Source organism: Schistocerca nitens, chromosome 3 (assembly GCF_023898315.1).
Source record: "Schistocerca nitens isolate TAMUIC-IGC-003100 chromosome 3, iqSchNite1.1, whole genome shotgun sequence".
Classification (NCBI taxonomy): Eukaryota; Metazoa; Arthropoda; class Insecta; order Orthoptera; family Acrididae; genus Schistocerca; species Schistocerca nitens.
In genome coordinates this window covers 292,826,633-292,847,917 of record NC_064616.1, presented here as the reverse complement: position 1 = coordinate 292,847,917, position 21,285 = coordinate 292,826,633, and the positions used below count along the sequence as shown (strand labels likewise).

The window sequence follows — 21,285 nt, the reverse complement described above, 5'->3', positions numbered from 1 at the left end:
ATTAACCACAATGAGCACCACTATCCCACTCTTCCAATTCAGTTAATAATAACTGCTTAAAACACTTTTAGAAGCAACATCATCCAATGAAAGAAAATGCAAAAAATAATAAAAGAAGACATCATCACTGGGAAACCAGCCATCAACTATTATAAAACAGAACATCAGCTATGGCACTCTTCATGAAGCATTGCAGTGCAAAGACACATGTACTGGAAGCAGATATAAAAATTAGCCTTTAAGTTCACTTGTGTGCAAGACTTCTGGCACTGATGGTTTTTTGGTAAGTGGTAATGTCATTAGTTTATTGATTCAGTTGGGCTTATTGCAAGCGGATGTTAGCAACCTGGTTTAATTTACTAATTCAGATTACAATTTTAATTTTCCATGAAAGTTTAGTTTATGGAAAGTTTAGTTTCAACAGTCCCTCCCAACACAGAACACAGATTACAGTTTCTGGTAACTGAAAAAAATAGATAAGAATTGAAATCGTGTGACAAAGGAAGAAAGGGCCAATTTTTTTTTTTTTTATTATGATGACTTTATTTTTTCAATGAGTAGCTATGATTTAGGAACATCTTAGAGTCCAATAATACAAGTGACTATGAGGGCACACAACTTTAGGTGCCAACTAAAGTGACAAGTTATTCAAAAGGGAAACCTCAGATGCAAACAAATGTACTGCATATTTAAGTAGCATCATATTAAAAATTATACCCACTGTAGTCTTTAAATGTCCAGAACATTTTAACAGATAGCAGTAAGTTAGATAGAGTAGACGAAACTTCAGCAGCCTTATGTTTCACTAATTTCCAGTAAATCATTAAATCTATCTTGTCAGTCTGACTACACTGAAACATATTTTGGGTGCTGATTCCAAGCTACTTTAAATGGTACACAGTTATGTACCTCTCACATTGGTCTAAAATCAACACTCAAGATATACTTCAATGCCCAAACAACCCAAGTGCATGATTTACTGGGAATGAGGGAAACATAATGGTGTTCATGTTTCATTGCTGGAATTTATTAGATAAGTGTTAACATAATCAATATTGAGAAAGAGAAAGAGAGAGAGAGAGAGAGAGAGAAGCTACTTTCCAGTATTGTCCAATTTATTACTGTTTTTTATAGCTCAGAAGTTATTCACTGACAACAATTGTGCATTGTGCAACTATTTTCTACGGAAGTCTTTTGCTGTCTAGTTCAGATGTGGATGGTATAATATGACTATGAATTCAGTGTGTTTTATATTCACTTTCACCACCCATCAGAGCACATGATGCTCAGTAATCATCGTACATATTTATAACACTAACTACCACATTTCTCATCACCTAATTTAACAACAGAAAAAGTATCATTCATTACTTTGTTTTAGACATCTGTAAATTATTTCACAGGCATCCTCCATTTTTTTCTAAGGCAAGAAACTTAACAATAATAATAATAGCAAACTGTAGCTCATGTCCACAAAGGCATTTTCTGTGATTGCTGCACTCTACATACTGCTTAAAAAGCTCTTTGGATTTGAAAATGGCTTTATGTTATCAAGTGATCAAGAATAGCTCCTGCTATGTCTGAGCTCACAGTGGGCTTCTTTATAAAATATAATTCTACCAGTTACAGTTCATTTACCATACATGTAATAACTTTTGAGTACTGTAAAATTTTTAAGAAATACCAAAAAGTGATATGTTGCTTTTAAAATACTAATAGTGGTGCAAAATCTTGCAGTCAATAGAATAAAAAAGGAACACAATGGTGGAAGGTCCTTGGCTTATATATTATGTTGTATAGATGTGGCAGTCCAATATGATGCCACAATTGCTATAATGATTGTAAACTGTTTATAAACTTATTCATACACTGTTTTACAACTAATACAGGCATAATTTCACAGCCTTATAATGCACTAGCCCTGCCACTAGACGGTATTTTCAGTTAAATACCTGAAATGTAAATATCATATTGCAAACTTAAATAATAAATACAATAGTGGGAAAGAAAATGCTGGAAGGTACATAAAAGTTCATAACTTCAGAGTTCCTAACAGCTGTCGGCCAGTAATCATTATAAGTGATCTGATGTGATTGGCATGTGTTACTTGTTGGCCCATGTGGATAAAACTAGCATACTGATACTCTGTTCCAGCAGGTAACATTTGGCATAGAGATTCCAATGGATATGTCTGGGCCAAGTACGTTAAAATTTCTGAAACAGAAATTAGATATCAAAATATTTCACACATTGAGAAATGAAAATAATAGGATGCATACATTTTGTATTCATCAAAGATACAGTATAATCTTATGTATGACATGAAATTATGTAATACCATATTAAAGATCGGTGCCATTGTAAAACAGCACATATTCTTTCAAGTTTCTAGCTGTCTGGTAAAAAACAAATTTGGGTAACTGTGTATAGTAATTACAAATGGCAACAACTAGATAACTGATAGAATTAATACAATTATCTATGTTAGCTCACACCTAAAAGAAAACAAACTGATTTTTTGGTGGACAGAGTTTTTGTAGTACTACATTTTGCTGCTAGGAGCACATAGCGCAAACATTCCAGAGTCAGTAAACCTAGTGCTGTCACTGGAGAAGGCCAGGACTAGTTTTGGCGGAGTTTACAATGACAAATGTTTTCTATGATTGTCGTTCGTGTAATGGCTGATTTTTGTGACAAGCATGCAGCAGTGAAATTCTGCTCAGAGAAAGTGGAACAGAAATCCTTGAAATGTTAAAAACGGCATATAAGGACAATGCTAAGGGGAAAGCTCAAATGTTCAAGTGGTTTTCCCATTTCAAAAATGGTGAAATGTCAACTGATGAAAAATCTTGTTGTGGTTGCCCTTCCACAGCTTTAACACATGAAAATGTTGAAAACATTCATGCAATCATCAACGCAGATCGATGGCAGACCACTGAGGAAATTCTGGAGCTGTTGGGAGTGACTTTGAGCTCAGTGCAGTGAATTGTGACAGAAGATTTGGAAATGAAAAGGGTGGCTGCCAAATTCGTGCAATGACTGCTGACTGCTGAACAAAAACAAGGTTGCATTGGAGTATGCTGCACTTTGAAAGAAGAGTCCCAAAATGATCCGAACTTTTTTTCAAAACTTATCACAGGTGACAAAACTTGATGCTATGCTTACGATCCTGAATCAAAGCAACAATCACGTAAGTGGAGGACTTCAAGTTTGCCTCACTCCAAGAAAGCTTGTCATGTTAAAAGAGACATGAACGGAAAGCATTTTGCTAATGCTGCTGAGGTGACGAAAAAAACAACAGAGATGATGTAATTCATCACAAAAGTTGAACGTAAATAATGTTTTGAAAAATAGAATAAAAGATTACACAAGTGTATTAATGCAAGTGGAGAGTACTAAGGGGATTAAAGATGTGTGCTTTAAAAAATGTTCAGTTTCTTTTAGGTGCCCCATTGTAAGTAAGCAGAAATATAGTTGTGCTAAGTAGATGACCTAGACTATGATTTAACAGTTTAATGGTTAGCTAGTCAATTGTGTATTTCATTAATCTCTATAACAAATACAACAAGCAGAATCTTTTAAGAGCAAAACTTAATGCTGACAAGGACAGGGTGCCCACAGCTGCTTCAATAAATACCTCTGTTGCTAATGAGTTCAGCAACTTCATCATATGAGTTTCAGTACTGAGACAAGAAGAGGAAGAGGACAAATAAGGAAATTATTGAAGGAAATAAGTATTGACTGAAACATTGGGATTTCCATAAACTTCATTACTCTGGTGAGCGGTACAGAATACCATTCACAATGTAATAATTAATTTTAAAGAAAAAGCAACAAAACATATTGACCTTTAGACTCTTGCCACACATTTTCCCTTTTCTGCTACTGTTGGTATGTAGATGGATTAATTTTCCTTTCCTCCAGAACCTTCACCTACTCTTTTCTCCAGTTTCTGTGTGCCTGTTTCCACTAACAAAGGAATTCTAAATGTTCCAGTTCAGTAATGAGCTCTAATTTGTGAGAATGTTAGCTTCCTTCTGTTTATGTTCTGACAACAAATACATAACAATAAGATTAAAAAACAGCCGACCAGTTGCAAAGGATAAAGTAATCTTTACCTAGGTTTCGATAGATTTAAATCTATCTTCTTCAGAAGACGGCCTGAGGACAATGAAAATCGTAATTTATATTAAAGGTATGAAACATAAGTCAAGAATAGAGTTTAACATATATTAGGAGAATCTTGTATTACAAAATATGAGAAGGCTTCCTGGTACTTACAGTATTACATTAACATGGAGTGGTATGTCATTGTCGTATTTACAAACATCTACATAACTCCATTAGTCCAAATAAAATATAGCCCTGAGAATAGGGTTTGTCAGACAAATAAAAATAAGTACATGGAAGTCGGAGAGCGCATAAGCGACTGAGTAAAATCGGCCAGCGTAGTAGCACTGCAGCCAGGGCAGGTGGCGCTCAGGTCGCGAACTATGTGCCGATTGGCGTACTGAAGCAACATGTAAAATATCAATATTAATTGCGTCCTTAGATAGAGTGACAATAAAAAATAAAAGGAAAGCATATAACACTCCCGTTATGACATTATGGGAGCCTTAGGAACAATAAAGTAGATACATACATCAAAAAGGCAGGTGGCGCTTACGCCGTGAGTCACATGCAGTGCCATGTACAGCCAGAATATGAAAGTTATATTACCATATTAGTGAAGCACATAGAACATATATAACTCGAAACTTTAAGAATAATCAGTAATGGCTCTTAAGAGATAAATTACGAAGCCTGGTCAACAATCCAGTTAATATACATTCTCAGGGAGCCAAGGTATTAGAATAAGAGAAAATTACATGAGGGCCGATGTAGTGGCAGCCATACATCGTGAGAAAACCACATTACATAAAAGGCAGTGAGCTTAAAGATTTGAAAGTGCATTATAGCTTCCTGAGGAAATAGACTACTGAGGTTACCAACATTAATGTTATATATTAAACAGTGTGGGTTTAAAGCCTTCGAAAAATTGTCTACAGGCAAGGTTCAACTGATCGTTCAGTATATTGCCGTCTTTGAGCTCTAGATGTTTAAAAATAAATAACTCTTCCCATAGATCTAGTTTCCGTCCTTTGACTTGTCTGTGTAGGATAACCGTGTCTTCTAATTGTTTAGGCGTATGGCCGGCTATCAAGAGGTGTTCAGCAAAAGTAGAGTTGTGAATATTCGCTCCTTTTTTACCTAATAAATCAAAAGCTGCATCCAGGTATATGGACATCAAATTAAAAATTGTGAAAGCAGGTATGGCTATTGACTTTAATCAACAGTGCCTAGATAAACACATTATCCCTGATTATGTGAAGGCGTACGTAAACTTTAAACAGTGTAACAGAGTGCCTTCTATTAAAAAGAAGTTAGTGCATTTAGTCATTTCGGACAGCACAGTTAATTTGTACAAGAAAAAAGATGTTCTTAATAGTGAAGCCTACTGTATACACCTCTTTTTAACTAAAGCCTTTAAAGATCTTTGTAATTTTCAAATTGACCACCTGTGGAATAGTATTAATGAATGGCTCTTTAACCGTAAAGGAGAAATTAAGGCTAGACATGAAAGAAAGCTTTTGAAGTTTAGTAATAGGACCACAAGTAAAATTGTTAATACAGCAGACAATAGTGTCAAGCACCTATTTTACGAAAGAGTACTAAATAAAACCAATATTACTTTTACGCAGGCTGAGAATGACTTGTTGTGTAAAGGCCTTAAATATAACTTGCCTGCTAAACTCGACAAGTTTCCAGTTATCTGTAATCTCATCGTAGATCTAAAAATCGGTTTAGAATCTCTGAAATTAGAGAAAACGGAGCAAGTCAAATGTGCCTACGAATGTAATAACATAATAGAAAAAGAAATTAAATTATTTCCTAATAGGCAGTCGGGCAAATATAGTATAGTAAAAAGCATTAATCATAAACTTAGAGAGCACGACGCCTTAGTCACTAAGAGTGACAAAGGGAACACCGCTGTCGTGGCTTATAAAAATGAATATATAGAGAAGACTGTAAAGTTTTTTGAGGAAAACGACATCACTGAGGTTACTGTAGATCCTACTGCTGAACTGAAAAATGAAATCCGGCGTACTTTAACTAATTCTTTCAGCCTGTTCAATAAGTTTCAAAAGAAAGGGCTTATAAATATGAACCTGAAACCACCCGTGCTCAGAAGTCAGTTTAAACTGCACAAACAAAATCACCCAATCCGCCCTGTAGTGAATGGTATAGGCAGTCCACATCACACTCTTGTGAGGCGCCTCCATTTTAAAATTAAAGATGCTTTCACATTTGAAAATAACTTTTCTGTAAAAAACAGTAAGGAATTAATTAACAATATTCAATCTGTAAGATGTACACCTGACACTAGACTGGTGTCCTTCGACATCGTCAGCCTTTATACAAATGTCCCGGATGATGAAACCATAGACCTTGTAAAAGAGAATCTGCTTAAGCATAAAAAACTAAGTGAAACTCAGATTGCGGAACTCATTGGTTTGCTTAAGGTCATTTTAAAATATAATTATTTCACATTTAACGGGAAAATGTACGTACAGCCAGATGGTCTAGCAATGGGTAGCCCCCTCGCCGGTATTCTAGCAGAGGTCTTCATTAACGCCCTGGAAACAACATTCTTCAATTCAAGTTCAGAATTACGCCAAAAAATCCGCTATTATGCACGTTATGTTGACGACATTTTCATTGCTTTTGATGGCACTGATCATGAGTTAGAGCAGCTCTTCAATACTTTCAACAGTTTACATGAAAAAATTTCCTTCACAAAAGAACTTCAAAATGATAAACGTGAACTTAATTTTCTCGATTTAACAATTTCTATACAAGATAATACCTTCCATTTCAATATCTTCCACAAAGAAACATATTCAGATAATGTCATTCCTGCTGACTCAACTCATCCAAAATCTCATAAACTGGCGTTTTTTCATTCCGCCATTCACCGAATGGTAACCACTCCTTTATCGCCTGCTGATCAACAAAAGGAATTGAATGTCATCAAAGCAATCGCTGTTAATAATGGGTACAACCAGAATATGATCGATTACCTGTTCAATAAGAAAATTTCCCAAAATTGTTCGACTTTGAGCAATAACCTCCCCACAGATACCACAGAAACTAAAAAAAATTATTTCCATCCCTTTCTTGGGTAACATATCATATAGGATTAAACGTCTTCTAAATAAAAAATATAACTGTAACGTCTCCTTCTCTACAGATAACAGTTTAAAAAGAAAACTTGTACAGTCAGTAGAGATTGCCAGCGATTGGTTTTCTAACTCAGGTATTTACAAACTAACCTGTAATAACTGCCCCTCATACTATATTGGTCAAACAGGCAGAGCTGTGAAAACACGATATAAAGAACATCTATTAGGTAAAAAAGGAGCAAATATTCACAACTCTACTTTTGCTGAACACCTCTTGATAGCCGGCCATACGCCTAAACAGTTAGAAGACACGGTTATCCTACACAGACAAGTCAAAGGACGGAAACTAGATCTATGGGAAGAGTTATTTATTTTTAAACATCTAGAGCTCAAAGACGGCAATATACTGAACGATCAGTTGAACCTTGCCTGTAGACAATTTTTCGAAGGCTTTAAACCCACACTGTTTAATATATAACATTAATGTTGGTAACCTCAGTAGTCTATTTCCTCAGGAAGCTATAATGCACTTTCAAATCTTTAAGCTCACTGCCTTTTATGTAATGTGGTTTTCTCACGATGTATGGCTGCCACTACATCGGCCCTCATGTAATTTTCTCTTATTCTAATACCTTGGCTCCCTGAGAATGTATATTAACTGGATTGTTGACCAGGCTTCGTAATTTATCTCTTAAGAGCCATTACTGATTATTCTTAAAGTTTCGAGTTATATACGTTCTATGTGCTTCACTAATATGGTAATATAACTTTCATATTCTGGCTGTATATGGCACTGCATGTGACTCACGGCGTAAGCGCCACCTGCCTTTTTGATGTATGTATCTACTTTATTGTTCCTAAGGCTCCCATAATGTCATAACGGGAGTGTTATATGCTTTCCTTTTATTTTTTATTGTCACTCTATCTAAGGACACAATTAATATTGATATTTTACATGTTGCTTCAGTACGCCAATCGGCACATAGTTCGTGACCTGAGCGCCACCTGCCTTGGCTGCAATGCTACTACGCTGGCCGATTTTACTCAGTCGCTTATGCGCTCTCCAACTTCCATGTACTTATTTTTATTTGTCTGACAAACCCTATTCTCAGGGCTATATTTTATTTGGACTAATGGAGTTATGCAGATGTTTGTAAATACGACAACGACATACCACTCCATGTTAATGTAATACTGTAAGTACCAGGAAGCCTTCTCATATTTTGTAATACAAGATTCTCCTAATATATGTTAAACTCTATTCTTGACTTATGTTTCATACCTTTAATATAAATTACGATGTTCATTGTCCTCAGGCCGTCTTCTGAAGAAGATAGATTTAAATCTATCGAAACCTAGGTAAAGATTACTTTATCCTTTGCAACTGGTCGGCTGTTTTTTAATCTTATTACGTGGAACTGTTGCTGTTGCGCAGCTATGTTTAAAATACTGAAATACCTAAACAAAATTTTTCTCCATGGAATAGTGATGATAAATCCTTTCTTAAAGCATAAATGGAAAAAAAAACACCCTCTCTCATTAACATGTGGGGAACTGACATACCTGCAGTCAGGTGTGACACACATATACAGATAATATGATTCCTTGATCATGTTACAAGCTTTCAGGGATGATGAAGAGGGGTTTTCAATTTGAGATAAGGGGCCCTAGTCTGGAAATGACCTGGTCGAAACTTATAACCGAATATTATTCTGTTACCTCTGACAGTGGACTTCTTCTACTGCAAGCTCTTTGCTTTGCTATATTTTGGGAGGGGGTAGTATGGACCAAACCAAAGAATAATGTCCAGTAAATATAGGTTCTAAAATGAATACCTTCCAGCTATCAGCACTTGTTCAGCAGAAGAGATGTGTTTTCATAGTGGAATAGATGAACAAGTTCTCATAGCTCCTAAGTTTCCATACACACTTTAGAGCCTACCTACATTTATTGGACTTTTTTTTGTACATATTACCTCCTTCCAAAAAATGGAAAGCAAAGAGCTTGCAGGAGAAGAGGTACACTGTCAGAGGTACCAGAATGTTTTCTGCTTATAACTTTCGACTCAGTCTCTTACCTCAAATTGGCACATTTAACCATCTCCATCATCCCTGAAAGTTTGTGACATCATTATGGAATCACCTTGTATAGCTACTAGTCTCCTACTGAGTAACACCCCAGGTGCTGGACAGACTGCTAATCATTACTGGCAACAATCAGCTCAAGGTCAGAATGGGTTCTCGATGGGTCTGTCTGTCTCCTGTGTCCCTATACCTGAATATACTGGCAAATAATAGCCTTTCTTTTGAGTGCACTAACTCCAGAAACACATGCTGTCCCTGATGGAAACAAGCATTTTGGGGAAAAAAGATTAAAATAGACATGTTTTAGTCTGAATTGTTTCCATGAAAGACGCATGTCATGTTCTTAATGGTGTAATATAAAAATTCCTTCCAGAGGTAGGCAACAATATTCTGTTCAGCATTCAATGATAAATACAAAAAACTTATCAAGGTTTTAATTTTGTTTTCCTTTGACATGACACATTATAGAGAAACACATCATGTCTAAGGAAAATAAAATTTGTGATGAAGACTAAACTATCAGTCATTAAATGCTGAAATTGTTAGGTACACAGGCTTTTTCACTAGTTCCTATCTAACATATCTGTCCTCTTTTACTCCATCTATGCACTCATACCTTCGCTGCCACTAAACCAAGTATTGGTTTTGATGCTGACTCTTGTTTGTTACAACACTATAAGAGAGAGTATACTGGAGTGCAGCATCAGGTAATTATTTGATTGTGCAAATAATTACAAAAAATATGGTAATTTTCACTGATGCAGAATATGTATATATGGCATATGTTTTATGGTCTATATGATGGCAGTGTTGCTGCTGGTGCTGCTCCTGTTGCTGTTGAAGAATACCATCACCACTTTTTTATACGAGTCATTCCAGATCAAAACTTTTTTTTACAAGCTTTCAACTGACAGCATAAATGTAGTAATTTATTTACATCATTTTGTTCTTCACTGCAAGGCAAGTCAAATAACTGACCCCACGTGTCAGTGTGTGTTCTTGCTGTCTTCTAGTGGTAAACCATACGAAGCACTGCAAAAATTACCCACAAATTGGTGACCATGCAACACTCTTAGAATGAAATGATAATTAGATCAAGACCCTAAGCTGTTGACAGGTGTTGATATACATCAATGGGGACAGTTGAAAATGTGTGCCATGTCCGAAAGAACAGATACCATCTTCATATATTTAAGGTTAACCAGCCATGTCTTTCGGACATGTCCAAAAGAACAGATACCATCTTCATATATTTAAGGCTAACCGGCCATTTACCTTCTTCTTCTGTGCTGGATGCACACGCATTGCCCGAACTCTTACGGGACTTGGTAAGATTGTCTGCCGCGAGTAATGAGTGTAATGGGCAAGGGCACTACGAATGTAGTGTATGGACATTAAGTTGGGAATGTGGGTCTCACGGGGAGCATGCAAGGGATAAATCCCTGCAGTCATCCTATTCTCTGTACCCTCGGTGGCTCAGATGGATAGAGCATCTGCCATGTAAGCAGGAGATCGTGGGTTCGAGTCCCTGTCAGGGCACACATTTTCAACTGTCTCCGTTGATGTATATCAATGCCTGTCGAAAGCTTAGGGTCTCGATTTAACACTTTCAGACCTGGCGTCCAATATATTGGACACTGACTTTTATACATATTTTATAACAGTAAACAATTTCATTCACCATTGAAACCCTGTTGCCTGTTTACTGGACATCTCTCACATTAAGAACCATGCATCTTGCTGCCCTCTGTTGCTGGAACTGTGTACTACATCGAAAAACAATCAAGATGATGGACCCGTTGCGAAATACTCCAGATAAGGCTTATTTACGTGTTAAATGCTGCAATATACACATCTTCAGGTGCTCAAAAAAATATATATTGGGTAAGAGCCATCTGTAGAGATTGCGTGTAACATAAGAGATGTAAGGTTATGCACATAACTGAGCTATTATGACACTAAATTACATCTTCCAAAATTCTGGACATCAGGATTCGGCAGTAATATTTTTTTCCCAATAAGCTGCAGTGAAGGCATTGATATTATGGTTGTTTTCAATCTACTACTGTCTTATAATGTTCTTTCAATTAATGTTGCATTTCTCTTTGGATTCATAGCATAATATATTAGCTAATAAATTATTTTATCTGTGGTATCCAGTGATTAGCTTTGTATTTAATGACATTTTCATCTGTAACATACATGATAGTTTGCTAAAACTCGGTTTTTGTTTGTAGATCACAGGAAGGTATATGACACAACAAATCCAGACCACCTCAAGGAGATCCTGGACCTCTTAACAGCAGGAGATGTTTCTGATATCGAAATCAAGATTTCCAATGACAAAGACCATCTTGAAAATATTCCAGGTGCTGTTTCCACAACTCCAATGATAGGAAGTGAGAAAATGACAGTGAAAGATGATTTGTTGGTGACACAATTTGAATTCACAGAAGATGCAGTGGAGGTAGCGTCAGTTCATAATGGCCTAGAAGGTGATGAAGAGCCACATGAGCTATCTGCACCTGCAGGGATTGTATGTAATAGTGAACCAGAATATGACTATCACACTAGGAAAGAAGAAATAAAGTATAGATCTCACCCTTGGTCACTTCCTCCTATTCATTTTGAGAATCAGTGCTATATTGATCAAGAAATTGAAGAAGAACCTGTCTGTTACTTTATGAAATATGTAATTGAGCAAGAATGGGAAATGTTTTCGAGCAACACAAATATATATGCATTACAGTCTGGTTATACAAATTTCAAACCAACTAACCCAGATGAAATAAAAGCACTCATTGGCCTGCATATAGCGATAGGAAATTTGAAATTTCCTCGAGTGAGATTTTACTGGGACAAGTTTGTTGGAATATGTTTATTCTTAGATTCTATGACTAGAGATAGGTTTTTCCAGTTGTGAAATGCTCTGCATATTGTCAACAATTTGGAACGCCCTGCAAACTCAAGTGGCAAATGGTATAAAGTTCAACCTTTGTATAATGTTTTCAGAGGAAGATGTTTAGAGCTCTCCCTTGAAGAATATTTATGTACTGATGAACAGATGGTTCCATTCAAAGGTCAGCTTTCAATCAAGCAGTATGTGAAAGGCAAGCCGTTAAAATATTTGTTTTGGCTGGAAGATCTGGTGTTGCTTATGGCTTCCTAATATATCAGGGTAGTGCGACTGAGATTGATGAACAGAACAAGAAACTATTCAGTTTAGGAGCGTCTGTTGTTCTCCATTTGTGTGACAGAATAAAAAGTGAAGGACACAAGCTATATTTTGACAATTACTTCTCTTCTTATTGTCTTCTTCAAGTATATAAACAAAGAAAATTTTTTGCTGCTGGAACAGTTCGTGTAAACAGGTTTTCTTCTCCTATGTTGATAAATGACTAAGATATCAGAAAGAAGGAGAGAGGATTTTCTAACCAGATTGTCAGTAGAGACAATAATGTAGTCCTGGCAAAGTGGCTTGATAACAGAACTGTGGTATTGGGTTCAAATTTTGTTGGAATAGGTAAAGAAGACACTGTTGAACGATGGGACAAAACCTCAAGATCATACGTTAAAAATCAAGCGCCCTGAAGTTATTAAATTGTACAATGAATCAATGGATGGAGTAGACTTGTTTGATCAGCTGATTGGACTGTACAGAATCTTTATTACATCCAGAAAATGTACTCTAAGAATGCTGATGCATGCTGTTGATTTTTCTTTGGTCAACAGCTGGTTAGAATATCGAAAACACTGTTCAGTGAAAAAAATTCAAGACAACAAAGTATTCGACTTACTGCATTTTCGAATGAGTGTAGCTGAAAGTCTTGTGAGAGCAGGGACAAACACAAAGAGAAGAAGAGATAGGCCAGGCAGTGAAGAACCTGGAAAAGAGACTCAACAGGAAAGATCCAGAGCAGAGAGATGATCTCAATCAAATGTACAATACGATGGTGTTAATAACCTCCCAGTGGTAGATCAACGCAAAGATGGAGGTACATGCAAAAACACACCATGTCAAGGGAAATCAAAAAGAATCTGTTCAAAATGTGATGTTCACCTTTGCCTAAAAATAGATGCAAATTGCTTTGTGGCCTTTCATAGAAAATGAATGTAAATAAAACTGTCTTCTGTAAGTGTTCAACTTATTAACTGTTCTGTAAATCATAATACCAGTAGTTAAAATTATTAATATAACGTATAGATTCCTGTATTTTACAAAAGAATTACACCCATGAAAAGGTTTTGCACTATAAACATTGCTGTATAATTTGTAACTACTGACTTCTTATTTCACATTATCAACACCTCCGAGACCCGATGTCCAATTTATTGGACAACATTTCATTTTTTAAACCAAGTATGACATATTGAAATTTTGCTCGAATATACAATAAATAGGTCCATATAGACATCATAAAGTGCAAATCTTTTTTTCTATTTTTAAAATAATTCAGGACTGAAGGGGTTAATCATCATTTGCTTTTTCTCATGTTCGTGGTTTTGCTGACTGACTATTACTGACACCAAACTTAAGTAATTATGTCTAAGTTCAAGTTCAACCAATGCGTTAAGCAATGTAAACAATCCTATGCAGCATGGGCTGATGACATAAAATGCTTGGTATGCAAGTGTGACTTTACCTGTAATGGATGCGGACTCCTTACCTTCATCCATGATGTTATTATACATCTCACTCTAGATCATGATGTTCATGTGAAAACTTTAGAAGTTTCTGATCCCAACATGAGTGATGTGTTAAAAACTGCCAAAGCTCATGAAAAAACTGTGTCGGCACAAGCCCAGTTTCACGATTCACGATTCCTCAGGTGTTGATGTTGTTAGTAATTTAAGTTGCAATGTGCTCCACGATCACCTGATGACTTCCAATCAAGGTCATTATCTCATTTACAGAGCACCCATTTCTCCAGTAGTCCAGCAACACGGGTTCAATAGTTAGTGCAGAAGTTAGCAATTCCTCAGCCTCATTGAGCATATGTGCACAAATGGAAGCTCTTTGTCCGCCACTGGCATGTCCTCAACTGAGCAGAGGCTCATTCGGTGTTTTCCTCCTCCTCCTCATTGGCAGACACCAAAAACATTCAAGGTAGAATGAAATTTTCACTCTGCAGTGAAGTGTGCGCTGATATGAAACTTCCAGAGCACTTGCCCACGTAAGGCAAAAGTCCCGAGTTCGAGTCTTGGTCCGGCGCACACCCTTTTAATCTGCCAGGAAGTTACATTCAAGCCGTCAAATCATGTCCATATGGTGGACTGCAGCACAACTGACTTTACTGCCCTACTAGTGACAACATCTGTTTTGCATGGTGCAAATTGCAGCACCTCACGAGTGTCTGCTTCAGCTGGTGTGCATTGTCAACTTTTGCCGTCAGTATGCTCCATGCTATCTTGTTGATTCCCGTGGCAGCAACAGGTGAAATGCAATGTCTTGTGTTGTAACTGGACAATGCAGATTTCCAGTTGGACACAAGTGTGAACATTTTTCTGATTAATGAGGACACATACCAGCACACTGGCTCTCCATAGCTGCACTCTCCTAAGTGCAAAGTGGTGACATACAATGCCCAGTCAATCCTGTTGCAGGGTCAGACAGTTGACCAAGCTAAGTATAAAAATATTGCTCAGCAACTAACCTTGTTCATAGTAAATTCTTGGATGATGACTAATGTTTTTGGCATAGATGCTTTTACGATTTTGTGTTTTCAAATTCAAGACCAGGTTAATTTAGTTTCACCTGCGATCCCATTCAAGGAACTTGGTATGTTGTGTGTACAATTTAAGCAGCCATTTGAACCAACATTGGTTTGTGCAACAGAGTTCCAGGCCCAAACTTCCTTAAGCCAATGGGTCGTGTCTAAGTTCTGTAGGGCTCTTCCGGTGCCTTTCACCATGTGCGAGCAAGTTAAAGCAGAACTAGATAACTAGATATGTTGCAAAGTATGGGTGTTCTACTACCAGTATCATTGAGCCAGTGGGCTACATCCTTGGTCGTGGTTCAGAAACCTAATGGCTCACTTTGCATTGGTGTTGATTTTAAGTCTATCATTAATGCTCAAGCAATTGTCAATTTGTATCCACTTCCTCGACAGGAGGAATGGTTGGCTAAATTGACTGTGGGGCCAATATTTTTCAAAGACAGTTCTTGCCAATGTCTACTTTCAGTTACCTGTACATAATCAGACAAAACAGTTTTTAGTTGCCATTTGGGGTCGCAAGTGCTCCCGTGATATTTCAAAGAAATTTTGTGCAACTCATCCATGGTATCCCCAACTGTGTTAATTATTTAGACTTGTGTTACTTACTGGGGCTATGTGAGAGCAGCACCTGTGAATTCTACGGATGTTGCTTGAGTGGCTCCAAGCCCACGATCTGTGCTGTTGGCTTGACAAATGTAGTTTCTTTGTGCTGAGTGTCAAGTACTTGGGTCATATATTAAGTCAAGATGGGCTCACTCCGATGCAGAATCATGTGGCAACAATCACTGACTTACTGGCTTCTAAGAACCTCAAAGAACTACAGTCGTTCCTTGACATAGTAAATTATTACACCAATTTTATTCCAAATGTGACCCACATTTCCCATTTGCTCATTCAATTGTGTATAGAAGGTATTAAATAAGTGTGGTAAGAGGCATTCCAGAAAGCTTTTATGCAACTTCAATAGTGCCTTAGGCTGGCACCTTGTTTAGCTTTTAGCTATATTCCATCATGGCATCCATTTGACACTTGCTGCTGATGCATCAGATTGGGGTCTGGGTTACCTACGAGATCCATTATCGGTCCACCATGCAGCACTCTAACGTGGACGCACTTTCCTGGTTGACATGTGGCTCATATGCTGAATTTGGTAGGCATGAGGCCCTTTGTTTTGCCCTAAACACAAACCAGCAACACACCGTCGATGGATTTCCAATTATGGTGTACAAAGTAGCACCAGAGACTGTCTGTGATCTGTTTCTCTGCAAGGTGGTGTCTGCTGTACGGTGGAGTTGGCCAGAGCATTTGCCTAAGGATGCTGATCTGGAATGATACACACATTTTTCCTTATGGCACATGCTTAATGTTATCAAGGGGGTTATGTTGTTGGGTATGGATGATACTGAATGCCAAGTGTTCGTTCCTCTCATGCTCCGCCCACGCATAGTGCAACTCCTCCACATTGCACATTGGGGAACGTGCAAAAGGAAGGAAATAGCGTGGCATCATGTGTATTGGCCTGAGATTGATGCCATCAATGAATGCACTACACAGAAGTGCCATGTCTGCGCCAACAACCAGTCTGCCCCAAAGCAGAGGTTCAACCCTTGGCTACAGCCTGACTGGTCCTGGCATAGGGCACATGTTGATTTTGCTGGTCCATTAGGGGGAGTGATGTAGTTGCTTGTTGTTGATGCCCTCTCTAGCTTTCCATATGTCACATGGATGGCTAAATTACAACAGCAACTACCATCCATGCGCTGGGCGTTATATCTGTGATACAGAGTTCCCTTCCACTTTAGTTTCTGACAATGTCCCTCAGGATTTTTTTCATTACAATGGGAGTGAGCACCTGACCACCATTCCTTTCTATCCCATATTCAATTCAGAAACTGAACAGATGGTCAGGACCTCCAACATGCAGATGTGCAAACTAATGATGACAACTTAATTTGGTGGCCTAAGCTGCTCCCCAGACTCTGTTGATCAGCCAGGACTCTCACAGATGGCACCATCTACCACCCCAGCCAAACACGATAATGACCCTCTGAAGGTGTCATTGACAGGCATTTGTACATTTCTCTCTCCCTTCCCACGGCAAAGTTGGCAGAAGCTGGGCCACTTTCGGTCCTATATGCCGATTAAAGTGGGGAGAGATTTATTATCTGAGGGTGATTTGGATTCCCTGTCTAGCCTGTCATCACAGATACTCAGGTTCCATGTGACAGATGCTACTTGCGGCTGCAGAGGGTGTGGCTGCAGTGGCAAGCATGTGGGGTGGCACCACCCCCTGATGAGTGTTTACCAATATACTACAGCCCAGCAATTGCAGCCAAACTCTCACCAGTCACTTAAGTCTTAGTTACACACGACTGAATTGCAGAGCTTCGACCTTACCTGATTTACATTTGCAATTGGATTTTTCTCCTTGGATGGTTGTATATGCTTTAGATAACTTAGCTATGCTCTGGACTTGTGATGGTTGTTAGTTCACTTCGTGATCTCTACTGTGATTCATCTCCAGAACTGTCTGCTTTTTGTTTTGTTCTGTCAGTCTCTATGTTACCGTCAGTTCAAGTTATCATAAACTGTGTTTCTACCTACACAGAAATAGCATAGAAAACTTAGCCCCTGGTGAAGATTTTGGAGGCAGTCATCAAACGCTTAGTACTTTACCTGAAACTGATGTAGCAAGTAAACCAAGAACTTTTTATTTAAGAACTCCATCACAAAAGACTTTGTAACAATATGTGTATGAATATTATTACGACTGTTTAAGTTAGTCCTATAACTAGCATGCAGAAACTTTCTACATATCTTGATAACTTGCAACCAAATGTATGATGAGCATTACGTACAGAAAACTTGTAAAGGGAAGTGTACAGTTTAACACCCTTTTGATAGTGAAGTACTTAGAAGGAGAGGAAGTTTGTACCCCCTTCACCTTAAGTGGAAGCAACATCTTTACATCAGAAACTGTGCTTTGTGGCTTGAATTTTGTCACTGGATAAATAATAATCATGCTGAAGCCACCTTTGAACAGGATGGAATCAATAACACACTTAATAACCATTCATGGTTGCATTACAATCCACATGGTCCAGTGGAAAATAATTTCAGGGTTACTTTTATGTATCAATGTAGTGTCTGTAATGATTAGTGATATGTTCATAGGTCCAGCTATTTTTGGAGATCATATTAAGGGAGACAATAACTTGCATTAAAAAAAACATCTATAGAACAATCAGAAAACATCTCATTGGCCACACATAATAGTTATACTTCCAAAATTATGGAGCTCCTTCACACCAGGTGCAGCTGCCCTGCACTGCACCTGGCTAGGTATGACATTGCTGTATACTATACAGTACTCACTCAGGTGATGAACAGGCTTCAATATGACAGACAAAGGAATGAAACTTGGAGAATGGAACATAAATGATTTCAGGTATGTTGATGATACTTCTCTTCTAACATAGAAGAGGAAATATATTGACCAACGGTTGTTCAGAGTAAAGGCATAAAATGAAACTGTTGAGCAGAAACAAATGTGAAGATATCCAACATCATGATTACTAAAATTAACTAATTAATGCAGCATCAGTATCATGGAAATTACCCAGCATTCAGCAAAAAATGGCTGTAATGGCAAACCTCTGGACAAACTTTGTTGTAACCCTACCTGAGGAAACCACATAAGGTGTAAATTAGGCATCCTAACTGGGATACAAACTGAGACCGTTCTGATTATGATTCCGGTATTTTGCCACTGAAGCCATCACCCTCACTTTGAACACTTGCTAGCACTATGGGAGTTCTGCATTGTTTTCATATCAGATTTTGTGGAAGTTGTTCGTTACTACTTCCTTAAGACCAAAAGTAGATATTTCCAGAAGCATGAAAAAAAAAAATCAATAACCTAATGTGGAATGAGAACCATAGTGTGGCTTGAGATTCTGCTTATAATTTTTTCCAAATACTGTGCACCTAAAAATAATTTATCAAAGTCTCAAGTGCCTGTCAATCTGGAACCTGTGCGTTCCATATTCCTTGCAAAATCAACATAGACGGTCATATAAATACTTAATCTACGGAATGCTAAGCCATATATAACTGTGTACTGTTTTTAAATAACTAACCAAACAGACCTGACATTTTTAATAAATCCATAAACTGCCAAACAAATTCACATCAAAATTAACATCAGTATACTGGTAACAGATGCAGGACACCAAATAATGGAAAAACCTCCAACATAACTACATATGAAAAGTTCATGCTGTAACATCAGGTTAACAGTTGCAAATACATTTCTCGAGTTGTCACCAGAAAAAATTGTATAAGACCCATGATATTTGTTCAAAGCGACTGTTTGACATATTCAGGTAGTTCTGGTATTTGCTATTGACACAAGTGATTATATTTCTGTAGCAGCATCCAAATTTATCAGGGCCATGAGCAGAAATGAGATATGTGGAAAAGCTCTTACGGCTGGAGAAAAAGAGCACTCCTTGTGACCCCAGCTAGGAACCGAAGATAAGCATTATGCAAATTCCCCATGGGCAATGACTATGCTGTTGGACATTGTTATGGCTAAAAGCTGAATTAATTATATTATTAAGTAAGCCATACATATCCTTGTGGCAGACGATTTCCTCAATAGGGACGCGGGAGTCAATTAAGTGCTGGCTGCCAGTAAATGAAAATGTGAGAAACAAAAATCTCTGATAATATACAACACAGCATGCTGCAAAGGTTTAATTCAGTTTTTAGAAGCAGGCAGCAGCATAGTTGTTGCCCATTATGCACGTTCGGAAGGTCTTGCTGTGGTTTTCAACAAGGAGCTCAATGAGTTCTATTTTTGTCACTGCATGACCCCAATAAATGAATATTACCAATTGCATTTCACAGCAGTAACCACCACAACTACATGAAGATATCAAGTAGCTGATTCAAAGAAATATTGTGGGACTTATCACAAAGTTATCCAGTGGCAAACCTGAAAAGCATATTTGTAATGCCGGTAAAGCTGCAATGTCACATCATGTTAAGATTTAATTACTTTATTATTCTTAAAGTTGAGTAATAATGAAGAGACAGGTACTTGAAAATACATACACAGAATAACATCTGATTTGGTATTGGTAGTCTTACCATTCATTACTCGCATGTAGTATGGCTTCAGTAACTCATCAGACAATGCACTGATTTTCTTGTGTAACAATGACAACAAATGTTTGTACTCACTGTCAACAGTATATCTGTCCTGTAAACAGAGACACAATTTCAGTGTGATTCAAATGTATAACACTTTGGCTTATAGCAGCTATTTACAAACTTACAAGTTAAATCTCAGATTCACTTAAAATAACAAGAGCTGTTACACAGAAATAACTTTATTTTTCCATGGAAAAAAGAAAAAGACACAAAGTATAAATCCACTGGCAAGGCACATATTTAAAGTTTACTTGCATATAATTGCAAGGATTCTAGATATTATTTGTAAAGGAGCAGTGAGGTGTTGAAGAGAGAGAGGTGGTAAATGATTTACAATTTGTTTTCTGGTCCCCTTACCAGGAATGGAAGAGAGGTATGTCACTCTGCAATAATATTTTACTATCTTATTTTATATGTCTAGATCCATAGGATAAAACTGAGCAAATATACATAATGGAATGAATCAGTACACTAATTAGAATCAGAAATGTTAATAAAAGAGAAGACAAAATTTACATGAATTATATGAAGATGACAAGCTGCCGAGTAAGAAACTAGCATGATCAACAACATAACACATGAAATAGCTTAATTTTTATCCAGGAACTCCCCAACAGCGTAGAAGGGATGTGGTATGAGGAAATTCTTCAGTTTAAACTTAAAAATGTTTGCATTACTGCAATGTGATTTTCATTTTTGTAGTAGCTTACTGAAAATGGATGTAGCAGAATACTGCATGCCTTTTTGCACTAGAGTCAAGGGCATGTGGTGCAAATGCAGATTGGATTTCTGCCTAGTATTAACTGAGTGAAAGCTGCTAATTCTCAGGAACAAGCTCATTCTGTTAACAATGAAAGACATTTAAAAAATGTGAATATGTTTGTGAAAGTGATGCCTCATTTTTTCCCTTCAGTTCTATTTCATTACTGATTTATTAAACTGTGAAGCATAAAAATGCTAAATGAACTTTCTTTGGTGTCCAAAATAAGAGTGTGATGCTAAACTTGCAACTTTATATCAGTATTTTTAGTTATTTTTCAGTTT

At 37.3% G+C, this 21,285-nt stretch overlaps 1 protein-coding gene and 1 long non-coding RNA gene across 2 annotated transcripts in view; one reads left to right on the top strand and one right to left on the bottom strand.

Annotated features, from left to right (window-relative positions):
* The window catches only part of LOC126248271 (uncharacterized), a 313,391-nt gene that overhangs the window by 62,316 nt on the left and 229,790 nt on the right, over positions 1-21,285 (top strand). The gene's annotated exons all lie outside the window — the stretch shown is intronic.
* Positions 1,466-21,285, bottom strand: part of LOC126248261 (uncharacterized) — a 37,734-nt gene continuing 17,914 nt past the window's right edge. The window contains exons 5-6 of the mRNA XM_049949112.1: positions 20,179-20,290; positions 1,466-2,214 (exon numbers count right to left, since the gene is read on the bottom strand). Of these exons, the coding sequence (XP_049805069.1) occupies positions 2,033-2,214; positions 20,179-20,290 (294 nt within the window). The 3' untranslated portion in view covers positions 1,466-2,032. The remainder of the gene's footprint in view (positions 2,215-20,178; positions 20,291-21,285) is intronic.